General features: G+C 37.1%; 2 protein-coding genes across 3 annotated transcripts in view; one reads left to right on the top strand and one right to left on the bottom strand.

Moving 5' to 3' along the window:
• The window catches only part of LOC149779875 (N-glycosylase/DNA lyase-like), a 31,070-nt gene extending 5,645 nt beyond the window's left edge, over positions 1 to 25,425 (bottom strand). Inside the window, exons 1-5 of the mRNA XM_089936557.1 lie at positions 25,337 to 25,425; positions 12,329 to 12,474; positions 9,004 to 9,635; positions 7,060 to 7,204; positions 2,346 to 2,395 (exon numbers count right to left, since the gene is read on the bottom strand). Of these exons, the coding sequence (XP_089792683.1) occupies positions 2,346 to 2,395; positions 7,060 to 7,204; positions 9,004 to 9,635; positions 12,329 to 12,474; positions 25,337 to 25,419 (1,056 nt within the window). The 5' untranslated portion in view covers positions 25,420 to 25,425. The remainder of the gene's footprint in view (positions 1 to 2,345; positions 2,396 to 7,059; positions 7,205 to 9,003; positions 9,636 to 12,328; positions 12,475 to 25,336) is intronic.
• A 102-nt stretch (positions 25,426 to 25,527) lies between these two features.
• LOC149779874 (uncharacterized) overlaps positions 25,528 to 25,778 on the top strand; it is a 44,001-nt gene continuing 43,750 nt past the window's right edge. For both annotated transcript variants that reach the window (XM_089936554.1, XM_089936553.1), the window contains exon 1: positions 25,528 to 25,651. The gene's annotated coding sequence lies outside the window, so the exon portion shown is untranslated. The remainder of the gene's footprint in view (positions 25,652 to 25,778) is intronic.

The raw sequence follows: 25,778 nt of genomic DNA, 5'->3' as shown, positions 1-25,778 counted from the left end.
AAGATTTATGGACAAACCGCAAGTATCAAAATACCCTGAACACTTGTTTTGAAAAGAGGGGGAAATCAAGACTTAAATTTGAAAAGTGGGTAAATTGTGTCTTAAGAATTCGGATTCTTGGCCATTTTTGCTGGTGTTGAAAAATGTATATATTGCACATGAACAATGTAAGACGTAACACAAACTGCAGCAGTTATTTTATGAATGGTAACAATCTGTTTGTACCTTATTTAAATTTTCTTTGTAATAATTATCATATTTTGTTATTAAATTGCAAACATCAAATATTTCTTCAGATTCAATCAATCCCTGCAAACCATGTCACTGCATGCATGCATGTGTTATCTTTCCTACACTGTTTATTACCTGCAAGATTTCAAACTTTCATATCATATGTACATGGTCAATAGATGTTAATACTAATCTTGGTGTTTTTGTCCACACCCTTGAGAGGTGTTTAGATGGGTGGGAACAGTGGGATGTGAGGGAGAGGGGATAAGTGGGGAAAATGCTGAGATCATGTCATCATAAATTGCCATAAGCTGATATGAAGACAATAAATTCATTCAAGATAGGAATTCAGTTCTAACTCAACTTTCAATCAATAATGGCCCAATTTCATTAACAGAACCTTTAAGTCTAGATTTAAAACATTTGATTGATCAATTTCAAGACAGACTTAAATTTCAAACAAATCAAATTCCTAAAGTCATGGCCCTATAGTCCTAATTTCTTTTAAGCACATAGTTCAGTCTCAAGCTCAAAACCTAACATGATCCAAGAAAAGATCTAGCTCTCTCAATGAAATTTGGAAGTCAAGGAGTGGAACAGGGTTCATACTGAACTATGAATGATAAATTCAAAGACTTTTCCCAAACTTTCAAAGACCACAAACAGAGATTTCCAAGACCTATTTTTGCTAACATTGTGTATATAGGTTATATGAGAAAACAATGAATGTCAAATACTACAATATTGTTTACTGATTATACCCGAAAAGTAATGAGTTACCATTATTCTGCCCAAAACTACCAATAGCTTATACTTCTGCATCTTTATTCCACTAAATGAACAGTATGTAGTTACTAATTTGCAACTTACCTTTGGCATGACCTGTAGGACTCCTTCTCCCACTGAAGCCAAGTTGATCGTCTTTTACACAATGTACAAAACGCCTTTCGTTTACATAATTTATCCTTTTGCAGCCATTCCTTGTATTTCTCTTGTTCAAGTCAGATATCATTGAAAAAGCAAAGACCTGGCATTTTTAAACACTGAAGATGTAAATTGACTGAACAAATTTTGAATCCTCAAGCGTAATACTTTCGCCCACTTTCTACATAGAGTGAATTAATGTAATGAACATTTTGATTGGCCAAAGCTGATGGACTCGTCCAATCAAATTGAACGATTCGTCAAAAGAAAGAAGCCAGGAAAACCAGCTACATCCGAAGCTAACGACCTTAGCAATTTTATTTGTGACTTCCTTTGATGAAGTGTGTAGCCGTCTTGCTTTGATGAAGAGTGCATGTGTTATTGAAGTTGCCGCCGAGGCCAACTTTGGATGGCCAAACAAAGCCTCTTTTGTTATTGCGGCGGCAATGAAACTGAACGGGTCATCAAAAGAATGAAACCAGGATAACTAGATTACATCCGAATCTAACAACCTCGGATAATTTTATTTGTGATTCTGGAAAGAAATTACAAATTTTTGGGTTTATTTCAATTTTCAAAGACTTTTAAAGACCTCAGGGTAATATGCTCGATTTTCCCAAACTTTCAAGGCCTTGAAAATGCTACCTCATTTTTCCCAAACTCTCAAAGACCTTCAAAGACCATATGAACCCTGTGGAAGTACAGTCAAGCAACAAAAAAAAGACGGTTTTATGGGTCTAGCTCAGATCCAATCAAAATTAAAGACACTCAAAGTTCTGGCATTTTGGCATACTATGGGGTTATAATTTGGAAAGAAAGACAATCAGAAAAAAAATAGCAAAGCAAAATTTCCCCCACACTCAGAAAAAACTGTTTGCAAACAAATACAACAATCTGCAACATTTTCAATAGAAAAGACTAAAATCTCATCCCACCCCACCCCAATTTTACACAGGAGATGAATGTCAGTTTGTGTAAATCTGCTTTTTTTGTCCATTAATGAAAATGTTTTTAAAAATTTGCAAGAGAAAACATGATAGCATTGCACTCTTCCCTAAATTTCATACCACAAACTACAGCAATTTTAAATCAGGAGAAACCATTTTAATTTGAAAATATTTTCAATTCTTTCCATTTCTTTACTCAATAACTGTATAATTTTAATTTTAGTGTCTTCCATCATTACTTACCGAATGTGTCCAGCCAGCATACTCTCCCCATAAAGAGCGGAAATGGTCTCCTGGAATAGAAATTCATGTTATGTATAAGCTGGAAAAGATGAAACGATACATATTCTTTCATAATGAAAGTAAATTTTAAAGTAAATTCTGTTTCTCCAAGAATACTTACCAATCACATTATGGTAGGAATATTAGCCTCCTACCTCGCAAATCCAGCCCTAAGAAACGAAAATTTTCTTATTGTCTATTTTTAGATAGACTAAGGGCAGCAACTTTTGCCCATTACCTCCCCTGATACCACCAGGTGTCACCAGTTTTAGCTGAGCAAGACATTAATGTGGATGCTCACATGGCAGGGTGGTTGGAAAGGTTTTTAAGTAATGTGATTAGCTAAGTATTCTAGGAGAAACATAATTTACTTTAAAAAATTTGCTTTCTCCTTCAAATACATTCCCTGATCATATTACATTAGGAGAATAGGTAATAGGAGCATCCAGCCTCTACCTCTGGCATTCTTCTGGAGATGAGGTTGGATTCCCTTTTCTTCTAAGCTCGAGATCCATTGATCTCGGACTCATATATATATATATATATATATATATATATATATATATATATATATATATATATATATATATATATATATATATACACACACACACCTGACTGAGAAGATGAAGTTAAGATCTTCTCACCTTCCAAAAATTTTCACTGGTGAATCAAGCGAAGCTTATGGGCTGTGTTGATTGGTCTAGATGGTTCTGGCAACCATCTGTGCTGCTGCCTCCGGCCCTACCAGATCCAATGTTTGTCTCTGCAACACTAAATCTCTGAGGTGAAAACCAGACCTGAAAACTCTTACGATTTTGCCGTAAGTCTTACGAAAATTAGCCTTAAAATACGGACTTATGGCATACTTGCAAAAACTATGAGAAAATGATCATGGCCAAAAAATCCAGATAATTGGTTCATCCGTGTTTTATTTGGATCTGGGTTTCATCTTAGAATTAGCGAAATTAGTCAGGGAACCAGACTAACTTTACAGCAGCACCCCAGATGCTTTTAAACCGCACTTATTTGTTTATGCGATGCATGTTTAAGACAAAAGGGAAAATAAGCTTCTAGAAAAGTGTTAATAATCAACACAGAAGAATAAAAAGGAGTATTCAGATTCTTGTGAATAAAAGATGGAAAGGGCACAATTATTTTTATTGAACATCACATGCCAATTTGAGTATGTCTCATGGCGGTAGACATGATTGTCGTTATCATGTGAAATGGAAAGAATTAACAAGAATTATGTCAAGTTAAGAGATGGCAACAAGCCATTGAGCTGCATAGGGTTTGGAACTAGAGTTTGTGCAACTATACTAGTGGTAAAAAAAGTCTAAGCGCACTTTACAAACTTTTCAGTTGAACATAATGTTTATCATCGATGCGCCAAACTTTTAATTACATTTTCCAGCTTTAAAATAGCAGTTACTGATATTTTGTTACACCTTACTGAAAACTGGTCAATCTTATGGAACAAAATCAACTAATGGTCCCATATGTTTCTCAGAACACAGCGAAGCTAAATTCTGGCAACACCCAGTGGTATCAAGGGGAGGTAATGGGCAAGAGTTACAGCCCTTAGTCTATCTAAAAGTAGACAATAAGACGATGTGGTGTGTGATGTGATTTTGATTTTTAAGGCAGCTTTAACAATTTTTCAGTCATATCGCTATGATGTCTGCAATGTGGCAGTTTATAGTGACGTCTAGCACTGAGGCATCATGCCGCAGACATGTAGCATGATGTCCCACCCAGTCACATTATCCTGACACCAGGCCGACCAGTCCTAACACTAACCTCTTAACGCTGAACGCCAAGCGAGGCAGCTGTTAGTACCATTTTTGTAAGTCTTCGATATGACTCGGCCGGGGATTTAACCCATGACCTCCCGCATCCGAGGCGGACGCTATAACCACTAAGCCACTGGAGCGGTCAGGCAATAAGATGAAGTAGCAGGCTAATATTCCTAATGTAATGTGATTGGGGAACATATTCGAAGGAGAAACTAACTGAAGGGCAAACAGGGTTTTTCTTTGAATAAAAATATTATATATGTCACCACTTTGAATTGAAATGTCATCATACATGCCAACTAGCAACTTTGATTTGAAACGTCATCATAATTGCCAACTAACTATACTGAATTAAACTGTCATTGTACAAGTCAATTAACCATGCACTGGATCTAGTTCCTAGACAAAATGGGCTTTTGACCTGGATGATGAGAGGATTTCAATGAATCTTAACCAGTAAGAGAAGATTTTCAACAGGATTTTGGCCTGGATTAGATGATTTTCAAGGGATGTTCATCGCGATGATTTCAATGGGATTTTCCCCTGATTGATATGATATCAATGGGATTTTGACCTGGATGAGATGGTTTCAATGGGATTTTGACCTGGATCAAATGATTTCAATGGAATGTTGACCTGGATGAAATTATTTAAATGGGAATTTGACCTGGATGAGATAATTTCAATGGGAATTTGACCTACATAAAATATATTATCAGCATTTTATCGATTTCTCAAATCCCGAGTTTACAATTTTTTACAGATGCATTTTGAAAGACATCGCTTGGAAAAATGAAATAAACTTCAAATGTCACTGGACTTGAAATATACCTACAACAACTATTTTATTCAAAACTGTGAATGATAACATAATACAGCTACCATGACAGATCAGAACATTTTCACAATTTCATCGGGAATCAAATGAATCATGGATGTAACCAAATCTACAAACTACTTCAATCTAATCGCTCATTATCATAGTTTTGTTTCAAAAAAGGCATTTTAGTTAGAAAGCTCTTTTGTAATATTGTAAGTTATGTCAAAAAATTACTGTTTAACTTAAAGACTATTTATAATTGTGGTAAATACATTGGTCCCCCTCTTAAAGGCAACAATTTCTACAGCAGAAAGGTAAATACAGAGGTACTTTTACAAGGCAACCATTTCTACAAGAAAAAGGTAAATACACTGGTACCCCTCTTATAATGCAATCATTTCTACAGCTAAAAAGTAAATACTGTGACATCACTTTTATAATGCAACAATTTCTACAGCAAAAGAGGGTACATACAGTGGTACCCCTCTTATTAGGCAACAATTTCTACAGCAAAAAAGGTAAATACTGTGACATCGCTCTTATATGGCAACACTTTCTACAGCAAAACAAGGGCACATACAGTGGCACAAATCTTATAAGGCAACCACTTTACAACTTTACAGCAAAGAAAGGTAAATACAGTAGTCCCCCTCTACCAAGGTAACCATTTCTACAACAAAAAAGTGGCCTTATCAAAGTAGTGACATCTCATAATGGGGACAAAATGATTCAAATATTTTTTTTTTAGCTGGCGATGTGACTTTGTAACAGTAAGACAACTGAATTTCATACTGGTACTTGGTTCTGTAGGTAATCTGTACACTATTTTAAAGTAAAATATAAATTCTTCCCTTTGAATCAATGTCATCGAACCTGCCACAGAACCAGTCATTTATTTATGAGTCTACTTCACAGAACCAATCACCAGTTTATGAGTAAGCTTTTACCTTAAGGTCTTTAACACAGAACCAGTCACTTATTTATGAGTTTACTTCACAGAACCAGTCACTAATTTATGAGTAAACATCTACCTTAAGGACTTTAACACAGAACCAGTCACTTATTTATGAGTATAATTCTACCTTAAGTACTTAACACAGAACCAGTCACTTATTTATGAGTATGCTTCTACCTTAAGTCTTTAACACAGAACCAGTCACTTATTTATGAGTTTACTTCCACCTTAAGGACTTCAACACAGAACCAGTAAATTATTTATGAGTATACTTCTACCTTACGGTCTTTAACACAGAACCAGTCACTTATTTATGAGTATACTTCTACCGTAACACATTAACCCCTGAAGGGTTTTGTTATTTTCGCCTGAAAATCGAGTAGAAAACACCGTTTGAAAGCTATTTCTGAATAGATCTGAAAACACCAAATCCCCAGTGATCTTTCAATAACATACTTCCTAGTTGTGTTAGAAACATCATTTTTCATTGGCTATTTGTCTCACGCATGAGCAGAAGGGTAAAAGTTGGACTTCTTTTTTTTTTTGCTAAACGGAGCCATTATTTTTGTATTGAGACCACTCTTTATTCCAAATGCCCATCTTATCCTACTTTTTGCAAAGGCTCATCTGTCTGTTTGCAGTTCATACTGGTATGCCTTAGATCTGAGACCAAAAAGTCTAAAATCTGGACACAAAATCGGATTCCGACTATGGGCGAATTTTGGGTAGAAAAAGTTGGGTCCAAAAAATGAGGTTTTTTTTATCTGTATTTTGTACTGCAACTAGATATTCCAGATTATTTGTTATCATTGTAGAGCTACATCTGTCTGCCTTTCTATAATACCACCCACTTTAGTGTATCATGCATGACCATGATGCTACAGAGCTCGGCAGTAGGGTACTACCTCCTGCCCCGTTAAGTCGTCGCTAGGGGTTAATGTGTTAAGGTCTTTAACACAGAACCAGTCACTTATTTATGAGTATACTTCTACCTTAAGGTCTTTAACACAGAACCAGTCACTTATTTATGAGTATACTTCTACCTTAAGGACTTTGATCATGATAAAAGTAGCTATCTACATTCTCTACAAGTATGTTTACCTATTTCCTGGTATAACCTGTCTGTCAGTGACTTGGCTTGTTTAAGCTTTGGCATATAGTCCCTGGCTGCAATCTTCCATACATGTGTGTCTATGGGGATGGCACCAGTTTTGTCCAGTGAGAAGAGACACACACAGTCAGCAACCTGTAACAGACCAGGATTATTAAAACATAAATCAGTATGCAGTATATACTTTATGTGAAAATAAGTACAGGCACCTGGTTCCTTAATACTAATCACTTGTACATGTATAGACATTCTGATACAGCAAAAACAAAATGGACATGTGCTAGTGTAGATTGTTTCAGCGACACATAAGTGGAATTATTATCTGCTCATTTTTTTCTCTGTTAACTTTGCATTGTCAGAATCACTCAATATTTTACGATACTGAACTCATGTGCAAATTCATATTGCAGTCATAAAGGAACTACTTTTTAATGTAAGCAAACAATGGATGCAGACACTAGGACATTTTATTTGTAAACAAATCATGTACATTCGTATAGTAGGCACTTTACATTTAGATTGATTAAATTTGTTTCTGAATGAAGTAAAGCAGATGTTTCGTGGACTGGCACATACCAGCTGCTTTGGCACATTCCAAATTAACTTTTTTGATACAATGTTTCGGATTTAGGCTAGCTATACAGTAGACACCAGAAAGAGTCCTTATAAATAAAATGCAAGTGACAAGGCATAAACTGTCTTCTTTAGCTGGTAATAAGAATGGCAAAAAAATATACTTACAGTTTTACATCCTGAATTTCCTTAAAATGTACTTTCTTAGTTCTGCAAATCCAAATTACATGAGCCATGTCAAAGGTTCTCAATCTTGATTACACATTTCGAAATTGTACTGTAATTTCGAATATAAGTGCAATTACATCCTCCTTACTGCACTCAAAATGAAATAGCGTCTTTTTGATAATTGCAATTGAAAGATATTTTTCCCCACATTATGATTTCAAACATTCAATGACAGAAACAGAAACACATCTGCGAATGTCAACACGCTTCTCTCTTGCTTCTTCAGTCTGATGTATTTCATGTCGAATTGACATATAAATCCAGTCCATAATCACGAAATTTTGTAGAATCGACAAAAATACCAAAATCCATTCATTCCAGATCAAATGGAAAAGTTGTTGCATTGAGCATTCATTCACAATATGGCTCCAAATTTCAGTTTTAACTAGACACGTCATTTTCTTTCGAAAGTTATGTAGAGTGCGCCACTAAGCTCAAATTTATCTGGGCGGAGTTACATGTGTAGTAATAATGTTGTGTAATGATGACTCTGCACTTGTGTATTTAGTTTGGAATACGGCACACATTCAGTTACTTTGTTTCTTGTAGTGTATTTTGTTAATATACTTAAGCATTAGGTAGGATAAGAAAATGAGCATATAATAAAAAGGTTACTGCATTTGTATGGGAAAATATGAACTAGTTTTGTCAGATGGTTATACTGCACTCCCAAGGTTGTGCAGTATTCCATCTGATAAACTCGTTCATTTTTTACCATACAAATGCAGTAACCTATAATTCTGTAACATAGTAGTACACTCACCTGGTGTTAACTACCCTTTGCATCACATACACTAATTGGTCAATTTGTTAATTATTTTATAAGTAACTCACAGTTGTAATCCAATGAGTTGTAAATCAATCAAGTCTAATGCTCCACAGTAGTTTAGCACGAGTCTGGCTACACCTTAACACCTGGATACTATATGGCGCAGCGCAGTGTATGCCAGTGGCAGCTGCACATGCACCTTTGAATATCATCCAGGTTCAAAATTGTCATGAACTTAAATTTGTGGTCAGGCTTTCCCACGAAAGCAAAAAGAAATTGGTAATCTAAGTGATCATTTACATATAATTCTTTGCACTTTGCAAAATACAGGTCAATTATCAAGAATCCCAAAATGTATCTTTACCTTTCCTCCCACTCCTGGAAGCTTCATTAAAAGGTCTTTGGCTTCACTGTAGTCCATGTCCCTGAGTGATAACAGCCAGCTTTCACTGTGATTGGTCATAATATACTGGGCTGTCTGACTGATGAATTTGGCACGGTAACCAAAACCCAACTCGCGTAAAGTCCTCTCCACAGAGTCATCTGCCAGTGCTGACACAGAAGGAAAGGAAAAATAAGGCATGCCCTCAACCTCAACAATCTTTTTCCCATAATACGAGCAAAGTTTGTTGACCATGGCAGTTATACGACTGATGTTGTTGTTTGAAGAGCAGATAAAGGAAAATACACATTCTACAGGGTCCTGTCTCAGGATCCGAATACCTGAAAATTTCTGTGATGTTTGCTCAAAGTTTGAATCTGCTTGTGCCCAGGTCTGATACAGCTGACCCAGGTCTACATGCAATTGAAAATAGTCTTCCAGTAGAGAACGCTCATAATCATCATGGTGTGATGAATTAACTGCCAAGTCAGCAATTTCTGATTTAATTGTCACAGGGTTACACTTTTTGAAGCCCTCTGCTCCACATCCAATGGATGAATGAGCTTCTTTTTTTGTAATGTTCTTTCCTGGAGTACCTTTATGGATCGAAGCTTCTGCAAAGCAAAAACGGATAGGATGCAAAAACTTAAAGAAAAAAATTGGTAGACAAAATAAATGTAATTTTTCTTCAATGGTTCAAAATATGGAGATTTATGTTTCTACTTACCATAGCTTTGAATCCTGTACACTGAAAATCCCAAATTTCTTGTTCATATAAACTTTTATTGTATCGTTTTGTTTCCCTCACCAAAGGTGGCTCAAGCATTATCTCCCACTGACATGTTTGTGAATATGACATATCAGAGCAACATAAACTAGTTCAAGTGGAAATAATAGATTAAGTGACTCATGATACCCAGTTGTGTATTGCCAGTTATAATAACAGCAACTCTCCTTTAAATGTTACATCGTATCTCACACCATGATGTTTCACTGCATTTTATTTGATATTTGATCCATTTATTTCATCCAAAAAGGTCAAGTAAATTTTAGGAAAAGATTTAAAAATGCTTTATTTTAATTCCTGTATCTATTTCAATGTTCCTTTAGCGCTATCTTTCTTCGCTCACCATTTTCCTGGATATCATCTCAAATTGATAAAAAGTTGTAGCCAATGTTTCAATCCTATTTCAACAGTTTGGAATGATTTGATCACTTTAAATATACATATAAATAAACTTGCAATGATAATTCCCAGTTGAACTCAATTTTTAAATCACATAATATTTTTTGGACCTTTCTTCCTCATAAAATTGCCCAAAGAAAATTAAAACTATTGTTTTATCACAAGATGTAACACAAAAACCATTATTTTCACTTGAAATGACTGTTCAATCAACAAACTTCTACCATAACAGCTGCTTACTCCATTCTAGAATGACACATAACACCAAATCAAGTCCAAGTCAAGGGTGGTAATGCAAGCTATAGTTTTGGAAAATCAAATTATTCATTAGCTTCTTCACTTAATTTCTGTAATAAACTGGAAGTAAATTCCACTTCATTGTGTGTGTGTGTGTGTGTGTGTGTGTGATTAGGATTTTTAATGTAGCTTTTAACAATTTTTCAGTCATATTGCTACGATGTCTGTAATGTGGCAGTTTATAGTTTATAGTGATATCTAGCACTGGGGCATCATGTCACAGACATTTAGTATGATGTCCCACCCAGAAACATTATCCTGATACCAGGCCGACCAGTCCTAACACTAACCTCTCAATGCTGAGCACCAAGTGAGGCAGCTGTTAGCACTATTTTTGTAAGTCTTTGGTATGACTCGGCCTGGGTTCAAACCCATGACCTCCCGCTTCTGGGGCATACGCTATAACCACTAGGCCACTGGAGCGGTCTCCACCTCAGTAGTGAATTTATAATTTACACACAATGCTCAACAAAATTGCTTAGTAAATGTTAAATATTAAAGATGTATTCATGCTGGAATTTTATCTAGGATATTTCAGATTTGCTGAGCATGCACTGTCTTTTTATTGAAAAGTGTACCATTTTAACTAGTAAATGAAGATTGACTGAGAAACATATAAATCCACCACTGCCATTTTCACGATCAATCACTATGGGAGACCAGAAGTCACACAATTAATTACTGGGAAATCTCTGATTGAGAACATTTGCAAATAACCTTGCACTGCACAAACATAATCTAAAATGATTTAAACAGTGGTGAGGTGAGGGGGTTTGCATACTGTCAACTGTTTATCTTTTTTCACGGATAGCAATCCACAATCCCTTCACCACAGACCTTGTGAAATGGCTCACATGCGATAATTTATCAAATATCCCATTTGTTGTGTGCATGTCCAATTTTGAAACAGTATAAAAATATACCTTTGTCCAAATGTCAACCAGCAATTTGCATCAGTTTGACAGTGTGATGATGTCATAATATGGTGTGACCCATTTCGATGATGTCACTATAAATTTCAACACTAACTTTTATGTTTACAATTGCTGCAAGTCAGTGGTATCATGGAATATGGATAGAATAATGGGTTTGTATTATCTCTTTGAAGAAGAAATGGGTGCTGTAAATCAGTGATCTAAAGGCTCATAACGAAACATGAGGTTATAATGTATGTGCACATCACAACCGACAAATAATATTATCCAATGGCTGAGATTTCCACATCTTAGTATCCATCCAAACACTGAGTCTATTATTCCCAGTTTAAAAAAAAAAAAAAAGAAGACACGTCATGATGAAAAAGTATACTGATCAAAAATAAGAAATGCATAGTTTTCAAGAATGTATTTCTCCAGATAAAATTAATTTCTTGTAAACAATTCATAAGGCATTTGCCTTCAAGAGATAAAATCAACAGATACATTAATTTCTTGTAAACAATTCATAAGGCATTTACCTCAAGAGTTAAAATCAACAGATACATTAATTTCTTGTAGACAATTCATAAGGCATTTGCCTCCAAGAGTTAAAATCAACAGATACATTAATTTCTTGTAGACAATTCACAAGGCATTTGCCTCCAAGAGTTAAAATCAACAGATACATTAATTTCTTGTAGTCAATTCATAAGGCATTTGCCTCCAAGAGTTAAAATCAACAGATCATTCAGAAATACTCACTGATGACAAAATAAAATTCTTAAGCTATTCACTTTTTTAAAAGTATGGTGTATGAATTAAAAGTTCACATCTGAAAAGAGTTATCTGTTTCTTATTTTTCATTAATGTACATTTTCACAAAGATATTATTCCCTATAGTTAGAACCTGGAGTTACTGTCTGTTCTTGCTTGACACAAGGTACACTGGAGGAAGGATGAGTTCTGAAAAAAAGCTCAGTAGCTGTTTGCTTTAATGTCCAGACTAACCCTCCAAGTACACCTGTCCATTCCCCTGTCTGAGTTTCCTTCCATCTGAAAAAAGCAAATTCTGTACATTCAGTTCCTTCAAGTAAACACACAGCATCTACACTGGACAGAATTCCCCACAGTAACTTTAATCAAAATAATTATAAATGTAAATCTTTAATTACAAATGTTTTTTTCTATTAGATATCAATCTCATATCAGGGCATGTCTTCATTCACATTATAGTTATTTCCTCATCATGGTCATATTGTGGTATGTCTTCATTCACATTACAGTTGTTTTCTCATCATGGTCATATTGTGGTATGTCTTCATTTACATTACACATTACACTTACATCCTCATCATGGTCATATGGAGTATGTCTTCATTCACATTAAAGTTAATTCCTCATCATGGTCATATTGGGATATGCCTTCATTCATACTATAGTAACATCATCAGGGTCACATTGGGATATGCCTTCATTTATGCATACTACAGTAACATCATCATGGTCATATTGGGATATGCCTTCATTCATACTACAGTAACATCTTCATCATGGTCATATTGGGATATGTCTTCATTTACATTAAAGTTACTTCCTCATCATGGTCTTACTGGGATATGCCTTCATTCATACTATAGTAACATCATCAGGGTCACATTGGGATATGCCTTCATTTATGCATACTACAGTAACATCTTCATCATGGTCATATTGGGATATGCCTTCATTCACATTAAAGTTACTTCCTCATGATGGTCTTACTGGGATATGCCTTCATTCATACTACAGTAACATCTTCATCATGGTCATATTGGGATATGCCTTCATTCATACTACAGTAACATCTTCATCATGGTCATATTGGGATATGCCTTCATTCATACTACAGTAACATCTCCATCATGGTCATATTGGGATATGTCTTCATTCACATTAAAGTTACTTCCTCATGATGGTCTTACTGGGATATGCCTTCATTCATACTACAGTAACATCATCATGGTCATATTGGGATATGCCTTCATTCATACTACAGTAACATCTTCATCATGGTCATATTGGGATATGTCTTCATTCACATTAAAGTTACTTCCTCATCATGGTCATACTGGGATATGCCTTCATTCATACTACAATAACATCTTCATCATGGTCATACCAGGGTATGATTTTATTCACACTACAGTTATATCTACATCATTGTTGTAATGGGGTATGTCTTCATTCATACCACACTTACATCCTTATCACTGTCATACTGGGGTATATCTTCATTCACACAACAGTTACATCCTCATCATTGTCATAATGGGGTATGTCTTCATTCACACTACAGTTACATCCCCATCACTGTCATAATGGGGTATGTCTTCATTCACACAACAGTTACATCCTCATCAATGTCATAATGGGGTATGTCTTCATTCACACAACAGTTACATCCTCATCATTGTTATAATGGGGTGTGTCTTAATTCACACTACAGTTACATCCTCATCATTGTCATAATGGGGTATGTCTTCATTCACACTACAGTTACATCCTCATCATTGTCATAATGGGGTGTGTCTTAATTCACACTACAGTTACATCCCCATCACTGTCATAATGGGGTGTGTCTTAATTCATACTACACTTACATCCTTATCACTGTCATACTGGAGTATGTCTTAATTCACACTTCACTTACATCCATATAACTGTCATACTGGAGTATGCCTTAATTCACACTACAGTTACATCCTCATCACTGTCATAATGGGGTATGTCTTCATTCACACAACAGTTACATCCTCATCAATGTCATAATGGGGTATGTCTTCATTCACACTACAGTTACATCCTCATCATTGTCATAATGGGGTGTGTCTTAATTCACACTACAGTTACATCCCCATCACTGTCATAATGGGGTGTGTCTTAATTCATACTACACTTACATCCTTATCACTGTCATACTGGAGTATGTCTTAATTCACACTTCACTTACATCCATATAACTGTCATAATGGGGTATGTCTTCATTCACACTACAGTTACATCCCCATCACTGTCATAATGGGGTATGTCTTCATTCACACAACAGTTACATCCTCATCAATGTCATAATGGGGTATGTCTTCATTCACACAACAGTTACATCCTCATCATTGTTATAATGGGGTGTGTCTTAATTCACACTACAGTTACATCCTCATCATTGTCATAATGGGGTATGTCTTCATTCACACTACAGTTACATCCTCATCATTGTCATAATGGGGTGTGTCTTAATTCACACTACAGTTACATCCCCATCACTGTCATAATGGGGTGTGTCTTAATTCATACTACACTTACATTCTCATCACTGTCATATTGGAGTATGTCTTAATTCACACTGCAGTTACATCCTTATCACTGTCATAATGGGGTATGTCCTAATTCACACTTCACTTACATCCATATAACTGTCATACTGGAGTATGTCTTAATTCACACTACAGTTACATCCTTATCACTGTCATAATGGGGTATGTCTCAAGTCAAACTTCACTTACATCCTTATCACTGTCATACTGGAGTATGTCTTAATTCACACTTCACTTACATCCATATAACTGTCATACTGGAGTATGTCTTAATTCACACTACAGTTACATCCTCATCACTGTCATATTAGAGTATGTCTTCATCCATACAAAAGTTATGTTATCAAGAAATAATAGAAGACTTGTTGGCAAGACCTCTGCTTTCTAAATCTATTTTAACTATCCTTAAAGAGATTGATAATCTGGTTTACTATTTCATCACTAAGACTACATCTGCCAATATCTATCTAGCTTCCTGTTTTAAACACTCCAGATATTGCAGTATTCCAACATATCACTGTACTGAATACCATTTATATAAAATACTTTTTGTCCTTTTGTGCATACATCAGACACAATTAAATCCTTATAAAGAACAATCATTTCATGCACACTGTTATCATACCGAGCCATAGGAAAAATTATTTCAAATTTTTTCAATAGACTTTAATATATAAAAAATGATGGACAGTAAGATAGTCGCTAACATCTCAAAAAAACGCTACAAAATGTCAGTCATATTTATTGTTTATACAGTAAAACCTGTAATGAGAGACCACCCCTTCTGCCAACAAAAAAACGGTCTCTCAAGACAGACGTTCTCTCATATGAGGTTTGTACAAAAAGACCAGTTTCCAAGGTCCAGTTTCAGAACAATATAAAGGAAAATAACCACAAACACTTCACATATATTCTATTCTTTATTAATAGTTCTTGCTAAAATACTGTATGCATTCATCTGAAAAAAAAAGTTTTAGAAACAAAGATATACTTCATTTGAAGCTTACATGTATATGTATTAGCATATGAAATCATTTCTGATTTACTCCTTTTCCATTATAACACCCTAAATTTGTTTTACCAATGTTTAAACTGCTAATTTGCAAGCGGTCTGCTCTTTTTCACTTCTTTCCGTTGCAATAATTATTTTCTCCATCATTAGAATTTGTCTTTTATTGGTTGGCGGTACTTCCATTGTTATTAAGGTACTAGGTGTTAACATTATTAGTACTCAGTTGTAATAATGACTGTAAAGATGGTTTTGACTAAGATTTGAGGAAATATGAAAAATCTATACATGTACATTACATATCTAACAATTAATGAAATAAAAGTTATCTCATCCAGAAACAGAATCATTTACGGAGAGACAAAAGTTAATGGCTCAATTCAAAGAAAATATACAGGGATTAACTCTATAAACAAAGTGTGTAACCCAGTCGCACCAACTTCAATAGACTACAGCCTGGCAGTTTGGATGTAATCACTCTAACACTGGGGTAAAAAAAACCAAAAAAACATCTCAAGCCTTTAACACTATTACTCGAATCTTGCAAACGATTCTCATTTGCTGGTTTCACAGACAAAGACCTTATTCACCCCCAAGCAATATGGATTAAATCTAAAGACAAAACAATATACATGGCCACTACCTTAATTTTGGCACTACAATGGCCAATTTGTGACACGTACATTAGCCTGGTTTACGGACTGAACCATCTCGCACTATATACAAACCAGTAGCCAGACTTGGTTTTTAAAAAATAAAAAAATGTTTCATTTAATCAGAACAATCTTTACTATTCAAGCAGTCATTGTTACAAATGATTACATAAAGAACACTAGTGTCTGTCTCTGTCCTCGCAAAACGGTCATTTATAGGGATAATGGATCCAACTTATATATATATATATATATATATATATATATATATATATATATATATATAGACCATGTGATAAAGAGTAGACTGTACAAACAACATTAGATCAAGAGTGTAATCATGACTGTACTATACAAACACAGCCCCATCAATATATCCTGATGCAGACATCTCATAACTACAAGTATATGTAAAAGGTTAAGGCAATGTGACAATGTAACAAAATATTTTAAGGATTTGTAAAAGTAGCCAGCCCAGTTGGAAAAGTAGTCAGTAGTTTAACTGGCTGGATGATAAAGAGAAGGCTGCAAGAAAGTAAAGGTCCAAATGAAATAGTTTTGCACCCAATTTTCTAATAAATTATGCTTTATACATACAATAAGGAAACAATAACAAGATCTGAAATGGTATCTTTTATACTGATTTATCATTACTTCAAGAAAATGAGAATGCTGCGAAATCGTAGAAGTTTATGTTGTTCTGGGTTTAATGCCATTTATCAATGAAGGATATGTTATACATGGTCACCAGTAGAACTGGTGGAGGAAGACCTCAGAAAAACCTCACTAAGAACTGCTGATCCAAAGGAAGCTACTAGCCCACTTTCTCACATATCCATATGTCCGAGGTCAGGATTCAAACCCATGTGGACAGAGGGGAGATAATAGTGATCAGTAAAGGCCAGCCACTCTCCCACTTGGAAGATCATTTAATGCCCTTGTCATTTGTATTTCAATATTACAGTATTTCTTAATCAAAATAATAATAATAAATACTTTGTATAGCACCTAATCTTTAGAAGCTCTAAGCGCTTTACAACATTACACAACACCTATAAGATAAAAATCATAATGATATGACTACAAACACAAACACCATGAAATTACAAAACATAAAAAAACATGCTGAGAATATTTAAGATAGGAAACATTATTAGGTCTTTAAGTTTGTTCTTGCAGTCGAAATAAGTGAGTTTTGAGAGCCCTCTTGAATGTGATCACTGTGTCTTTGAGTCTAAGTTCAGTGGGCAATTCATTCCACTTTGCTGGGCCCTGGTATGCAAAAGAACGCTGTCCATATGACTTTGTTTTCATAGTGGAAATAACGAGTATACGATTGTCAGAAGAGGAGCGTAAGTATCTTGCTGGTGTGTACACATTGGTGAGTCGGATAGTTATGTTGGACTAGAGTCTGTCAGTGAAACGTAGCACAGAGAACAAATTTTGTGTTTGATTCTGGACCGAATGGATAGTCAGTGTAGGGTACAGAGCAGCGGGGAGGTGTGCTCTGATCGTGGTACTCTAAGTATGATCCGAGCAGCTGTGTTTTGAACTTTTTGAAGTTTTTGGGGTAGATATTGATATAAACCAGACAGAACTGAGTTCAAACAGTCCAGTCTCGAAAGTACTAATGAACACACATGTGTTTTAGTGGCATCAACTGAAAGATATTTGTGAATGGAGCTGATGCATCTCAGCTCAAGATATGCAGCCTTGCATATGTTCATGACATGTTGGTGCAATGTGAGAGTACTGTCCATAGTAACACCTAGATTTCGTACTGATTGTGTGAATTTAATGTTGGTGTTGCTGATATTTGGCCTATGCACCAATAGACGGCGCGGAAGAAGACAGCAAAGACACCTTATGCTCTTCAAGCCGTTTTAGAGGACGTCCCTCAACATGACGTGCTGTTGCTACTTGGCGACTTCAACGCTAGGGTCGGCTGCGACAATAAAGACACAGAGAGGACCATGGGGCACCATGGAGTAGGTGTGATGACCGACAACGGGGAAAGACTGGTCAACTTTTGTGAAGAGAATGACTTGGTCATAGAAGGGACCCTGTTCGAGCACAAGGACATCCACAAGCTCACATGGACGTCACCAGATGGCAGAACTCAGAACCAGATCGACCACATCATCATCAATGGCCGATGGAAACACTCCCTACAGGACATGCGAGTGATGTGGCACGCTGACATCGGCAGCGACCATAGTCTTCTGGTGGCCAAGGTGACTGTGAAGCTTAGGAAAGTTAGGACAGAGGTCTCCAGGAATCAGTGCTTCGATGTGGCCAAGCTGAAAGATCCAAAAAGTGAAGGAAGAGTTTAGGCTGGCCCTAAGGAATAGGTTTAGTGTTCTAGAAGATGAGACAGTGCTGACCATCGACAATTTCAACAGAGCAATGAAGGAAGCAGGAGAAGTAGTTTTAGGTTATAGGAATAGTAAGAAGACAGAGTGGATATCAGGAGAGACGCGGACTTGCATAGACGAGAGAAGACAGATTAAGAAGAGACTTTTGGACTCCAAGTCACCAAGATTGAAAGAGAGAATTTCGAAGAAGTATAGAGGAAAAGACAAGGAGGTGAAGAAATCAGCAAGGAGAGACAGGAGAGAATACACAGAGAGACTGACAAAGGAGGCAGAGGAAGCAGCAGAGCAGAAAGACATGAAGATGGTGTACCAGAACACCAAGAAGCTGAAGGGTGACTACGGCCAGCACCACGACCTTCCAGTGAGAGATGAAGATGGAACTCATGTCACAGTGGAGGAGGAGAAGCTAAAGAGATGGAAGCAACACTTTGAGTCCATACTGAATTGCCCAGACACACCAGTACTTGCTGACATTCCTGAAGCAGAGGAGGACCTTGACATCACTGTTGAGGAGGTCAAGCAGGCCATCCACAAGCTGAAGAATGGGAAGGCACCTGGCGATGATGGAGTATGTCCCGAAATGCTGAAGGCAGAAGACACAAAGACACTGCAGCTTCTTTGCCAGTGTCTCCAAAAGATCTGGGATAGCGAAGAAGCACCAAATGACTGGAAAACAGGAATCATCGTCAAACTTCCCAAGAAAGGAGATCTGGGGAACTGTAACAACTGGCGAGGAATCACCTTACTATCCATCTCCAGTAAGATTTTCAGTCGCATTATTCTCTAACGCATCACAACTGCTGTGGACGGCATCCTATGCCACGAACAGGCAGGCTTTAGGAAGGGCAAATCCTGCATCGATTACATCTTCGCTCTAAAACAGATCCTTGAGCAGTCCCATGAGTGGAATGGATCCCTTTATGTGGTCTTTGTGGACTTTGAGAAGGCCTTCAACAGCCTGCACCGAGCCTCTCTGTGGAAGATCCTATGACACTATGGCATCCCCCAGAAACTTGTCAATGTCATCAGGCCCCTGTACGAGAACTTTGAGTGCACAGTCATCCACAACAACCTACTCACTGAACCATTCAAGGTGGAAACAGGAGTGAAACAAGGATGCATTCTCTCGCCGATCCTCGTCTCACTGGCCATTGACTGGATCATGCGCCGCACCACACAGGGCAGGAGGCAAGGAATACAGTCGACGCTGACCTCAATGCTGGATGACCTGGACTATGCCGACATCAGGTTGCTGGCAAGCAGACACCAGGATATCCAACAGAAGACACAACAGTTGGTACAGACAGCAAGCACCATAGGTCTTTGAGTCAACATAGGGAAGACAAAAGTCTTGAGGAAGAACACTAGAGTGGGCGACCCAATCACCATCAACGACCAGCCTCTGCAAGAAGTAGACGAATTCACGTACCTGGGCAGCAAGGTCGCCCCGGATGGAGATTGCATAAAGAAGTCACCACAGGAATCAACAAGGCCAACCAGGCCTTTGCAATGCTGAAGCCCATCTGGAGGACAACAAACCTCAGTGCCCATATGAAGATCCATATCTTCAAAAGCAACGTGCTGAGCGTCCTTTTGTACGGGTCAGAGTGTTGGAAGACCACTGCTAACATAGAACGCAAGTTCGAAGTCTTCCAGACCAAGTGCCTGCAACGGATGAGGATCTTCTGGCCAAACATGATCTTGAACGAGGAACTCAGGCACAGAGCAGGCGCAAGCACCATCGCTGAGACCATTGCAACTCGTCGATGGAGATGGCTCGGCCATGTCTGCAGAATGCACCCTGACTCACTACCAAGGGTGGCACTGAGATGGACTCCACAGGGGAAAAGGAACCGTGGCAGACCCCCAGAGACCTGGCGCCGAACCGTGGAGCGAGAACTCAAGACCAGAGGCCTCACCCTGCAGACCGCCCCATAGCAGCAGGCGACAGACCAAAATGGTGCTCCCTTGCTGTCGCCTCAAGCACCAGACGGCGCAGAGAGGATTGATTGATTGATTAATTGTTGCTGATATTTATTGTTTGAGGTAAAGGATGTGAATGAGAAAGTCTTTGTGTTGTGATCAGAATGGCCTCAGTTTTATCATCATTCATCTGCAGCTTGTTACATGTCATCCATGATTTCACATCAGAAATGCACCTCTCTACACCTTGGATGGAAGCATCAGCTTCAGTTGGGTGGATAGATTTGTATATTTGGGTGTCATCAGCGTACAATTGGTGAGACACTGGATGATGATCTATGACACTTGAAAGCAAATGAGTGTACAGAATGAAGAGAACAGGTCCAAGAACACACCCATGTGGAACACTACAACACAGATCAAATGGGCTGGAGTGTAATCCATTTGCAGACACAATTTGTGTCCTGTTGACCAAGTAGGACTTGAACCACAGTAAGGCTGTATCATGAATGCCAAATACATGCTGGAGACAGTGAAGTAATATATCATGGTCTATTGTGTCAAATGCTGCAGACAAATCAAGGAGGGTGAGGACTGTAATCTTTCCGCTATCCAAAGCAGAGAGAATGTCATTAACTACTTTCAGAAGTGTAGTTTCAGTACTGTGGCAAGGGCGATATGCAGATTGTACATTGCTAAAAAGACTGTTTAAATTCAGATGAGATACAAGATGGGAACGAACAACCTTTTCTAAGATTTTTTATGTGAATAGGAGATTAGAAACTGGGCAGTAGTTCTTTAAATTGTTATGGTCTAGTGTTGGTTTCTTCAGCAGAGGCTTTACAATGGCAGATTTGAAAAATGATGGGAATTCCCCTGATAGAGAGAGGTATCAATAACATCAGTTAGTGAAGGCAATACTGGATCTAAGCACTCAAGCAGCAGTGATGTTGGAATTGGATCAAGTTCACATGACTTTGGTGCACTCTTCTTCAGGATTGTATGTACAAACTCCATAGAGATGGGTTCAAATGCTGCTAATGGTTGCCGCTCAAATTCTGTATCCCGACTGTGTGGTGACAAGTCATTTGAAATTGTGGCATCAAGCTTATCTCTAATGGTTTGTACTTTGTCACGGAAGGTCGACTGGAGAGAAGGTAGCTGGAAGTGGTGTTGATTTGTTCCTTGACATTAGCTTGTTAGAAATCTCGAAGAACTCTTTTCAGCTGGAACTTTCCATGATCTTAGTAGTGTAGTGGGCTGATTTCGCTGCATGGACTATATTTGTGACATTCTTTTTAGCGGCTTCATAGATTTGCTTATGAATAATGAGTCTGGTGGAAAGCCAAAGCCTTTCAGCTTTACAGCGGTCTCTTTTAGCGGTGCGAAGCTGGTCCCTAACACTGCTATACCATGGAGAACACTTTTGAATTGATACTCTGCACTTGGTAGCTGGGGCATGTTTGTCGAGCAATGAATACAGGTAGTTATCAAGTTGTTCTGCTGTAGGAGGTAAGCAAGTTGTTAGGTTTGCTTGGATGTCATGCATTAGTTTGGTTCTATTTATCATACAGAGGTTTCTCTTAGTAGCAGATAAAGGTGGAGGGTTAGGGACTGATACGTCAAGATGGCATATAATGCAGAGGTGATCTGATGCAAGTTCATGGGATACCAAGGAGGACCATAGAATGTTATCATCAGGTCTATGAAGAATCAAGTCTAAAATGTGACCATGTTTATGGGTGGGTTGGTTAACTGACTGTTTGAAGCTGAAAACATTAATGGAATCTATGAGTTTTGATGTATTTGGGTTTCCAGGACAGTCAAAGTGAAAGTTGCAATCTCCAAGAATAATCAGGTTGCCACCTATCGAATTTCCATAGTCCAGGAGATTCGGAAACTGCTCCAAAAAGAGAGATTCAGCCAGCTTGTTTTTTCTACTAGGAGAAGGGCAGTATAGGCAGAAAAAATGGACTGACCTTTGCTCCAGCGTGACTGTGGTTTGGACAAGTTAAAATGATGTGTGGTTGAAACTAAATGTTGTGGTGTGGTTAAGATGTTTGATCATGGAGTTCTTTGTGATGACAGCAATTCCACCTCTGCGAGAGTTACAGGGGAACGACTTGATGGAGTAACCAGTGGGTGTTAGATCCGCACACTTGGTCTCATTGCCTGATGCTTTTAGCCATGTTTCTGTCAGGAAAAAAGACGTCAATATTCTGGTCGTTGATAAATTAACTATTTCTGTGTGCTTTTCCGGTGATCCTACTGACTGGGCATTGAATAATGCAATACGCAGAGGTATCTCTTGGACAGTTTACACGAAGGTTGATGAATTAATAGGGATTTGAATTAGGTTATCTAAATTAACAGTCAAATTTTTAAATTGTCGAGCCAGAAAGGACATAAGGGAGATAACTGAAATTCTTCCTGTTCTACACCGGCCAGCTTTAAAACAACGTTTCTTTCTTCGCTTCTGTTTACATTTAGGTATCATACATCTAGAGGATATAAATGTTCACACAATGTAAATATTAATCACCTCCTCAAAAGTTCATCTGAAAATATACAACTTTCTCTGTACAAGTTGATACCATAGTATATAAAACATACATGTACATATATCAAGGAATTAATCTAACTTTTTTCAGTACTAGCAGCATTTTGACTGCATGGCTTTGGGTCTTGGATCAGACAATGTGGTCATGGGAGAAAGCTTGCCAGCAGCTTTCTGTGGGTCAGTGTTTCTTCCCTCGGTCTTTTGGAACTCTTCTTCCACCAAATATACTGGCCAATCATGTGCTGTAAAATGTTAAACCCATAAAACCCAATCAAACCACTAATGAGTCAATTACTCTGATGAGACATATTTTTTGTTATTGTTCAAGTGCAAAAGATACTGTCATAATGAAGTTATTCATTGAATATATCTTTGCACTCAATAAATAACAAAAATTGTCTCATATGAGTGACTGATTCTTTTTTCGATGTTAGTCATTAATAAGGAATAAAATCCTTCCAGCCTGTTATTTGATATTTTAGAAATCGAGATTCATTATGCTAATGGTAAATAATACAACACCAGCATTTTTCATTACAGTTATGTTTATAATATACTTTTTTAGTAACAAACCTCAATAAAATTCAGCTATACAATTTATTTGCAAAGAATAACTTTGAAAAGCTACAGCAGATTATGTTTGGACAACACCATATTTCAACTGCTACGAGAAAAATAATGACACATTGTATCCATGATTCAAGTTACAGCACATGCACTATGACATAATCTTGATCTGGAACAAAAGAGAATTCACCACCAGTTATGTCTGAAAAATAAAAATTAAAGAGCAGAGACCTGGTTATATTTAGTTCTGCAAAGCATCATGAATGATAGCTGCATCTGCAGCTCAGTGAATTTTCATCAGCCTATGCAGCTAAAAGTTTTAGCTCACGGAGTATTTCAATACCATTCATAACACATCTCATTAAATAAATACATGCTACATCAGGGTGATCTGTGTACGTTAAAAAATGTTTATGCCAATATGACATGTGGAAGAGTCAATTCATTTATTAAGGAGTAATTAATTTTCATATTAGGCTATATATTGTACAAAGTATGTAACAAATGAATGGTGTTGTGTGAAATGTCAATATGCATTATGGTTTAATCATTCTTATACAAAACAAATTTGGTAATTATAGGACACACGGTACTAATTATATGGAGAAATGGGTGAACATAAAATAGAATATATATGTGTTTGGATGGCCAGGATTGGTTAAATTACATTTTAGGAAAAATAATCTCTTGAGAGCTTATCCTAGTTGGAAGTGAAAAAAATAGAGACATTGTTTTATTGATGGAATTTCAGTCCTTTAACAGTCTTGAGTTTGGAACACTCATTACCAAACTTAGCAACTGACTCTTTGGTGCAGAATTGAAAGCACATGTTTCAAACACATGCAGGTCTTGAAAATTCAATGGCTAAAATCCTTTTCTCTACACAGAAGCCGACATCCAGGTTTCATCTATACTGACAAATATAGGTTTGATTATGAGCACTCAGAAATTTTATGTTATTTTGAATTTTTAATATGGTGTTTGCATAGGTTTACTATGGAAACTGAATTAGTATCGTGAGTCCTATTGCTACATTTCGTGACGCTGATGCGAAAATGTAACGAGAAACAGACGCGGATATCACTCGCAAAGCTGCACAGGAATGCAGTATTGTAGTCCACAGGTGCTCGACGCTTGCATGATGCTGTGGGGGGGTGGGGAATAATCTGATGGAAAAAAGATCATACGGAGTGACAAAATTACCTCAGATTACCCCATGTCCCGTTCTGACATAGGACTGTCTCTTTTATAGTATGATAGACCTCTTCTTATGTCTGAATGTGTCATGTGTTATTGAGTTATTTTTGTCAGTGTGATCTTTTTCCTTCAGATTATTGTTTTTTTGTGGGTTTTTTTTCAACATCAAGCTCGTGTCAAGTACCTGTGCTGTACTCTAATGACTTTTAGTATAACATTCTTTTTTTTCAATATATCTTCCTAGATCACCAAAGCTTAAAGATATACATGCATGACATTACCTAAATGACTGACCACACGCAAGTGTCCTATCCAACCGTAATTCCGAATTTTTTAAAGGCATCGAGCGCCAGTAAGCTGCCATGTTTTCACTGGGTGACGAAAAAGCATTGGAAATATATTTATATAATATAAGCTTCTAAATAATATAGATTTAGACTGCTCCACATATCTTTGCACCTAAAAAGGGTTAAAAAATTAATATTACTATTGGACAAGCAGTAAAACTTCAATGTTGTTTGTGGCAACGTGTATAAATGGCGGTTAACACCTTGTTTGATGTTGACATTCTGAGAACGATTTTGCTTTTTGAGAAGGTAAGTTTGATAAAAGCTGCAGTAATTCCCGTAGCGTGTGTCAAAACATGGCATAATGTTACATAGTTCTTCACTGCTCTTTGAAAAAAGCTCTTTTAAATCCAAGGTCGGAATAATCTTGATCAAT

Source organism: Sinohyriopsis cumingii, chromosome 16 (genome assembly GCF_028554795.1).
Source record: "Sinohyriopsis cumingii isolate HCF-2022 chromosome 16, ASM2855479v2, whole genome shotgun sequence".
Taxonomy (NCBI): Eukaryota; Metazoa; Mollusca; class Bivalvia; order Unionida; family Unionidae; genus Sinohyriopsis; species Sinohyriopsis cumingii.
Note: the sequence above shows the minus strand (reverse complement) of the source record. Positions and strands in the feature narration are given on the sequence as shown.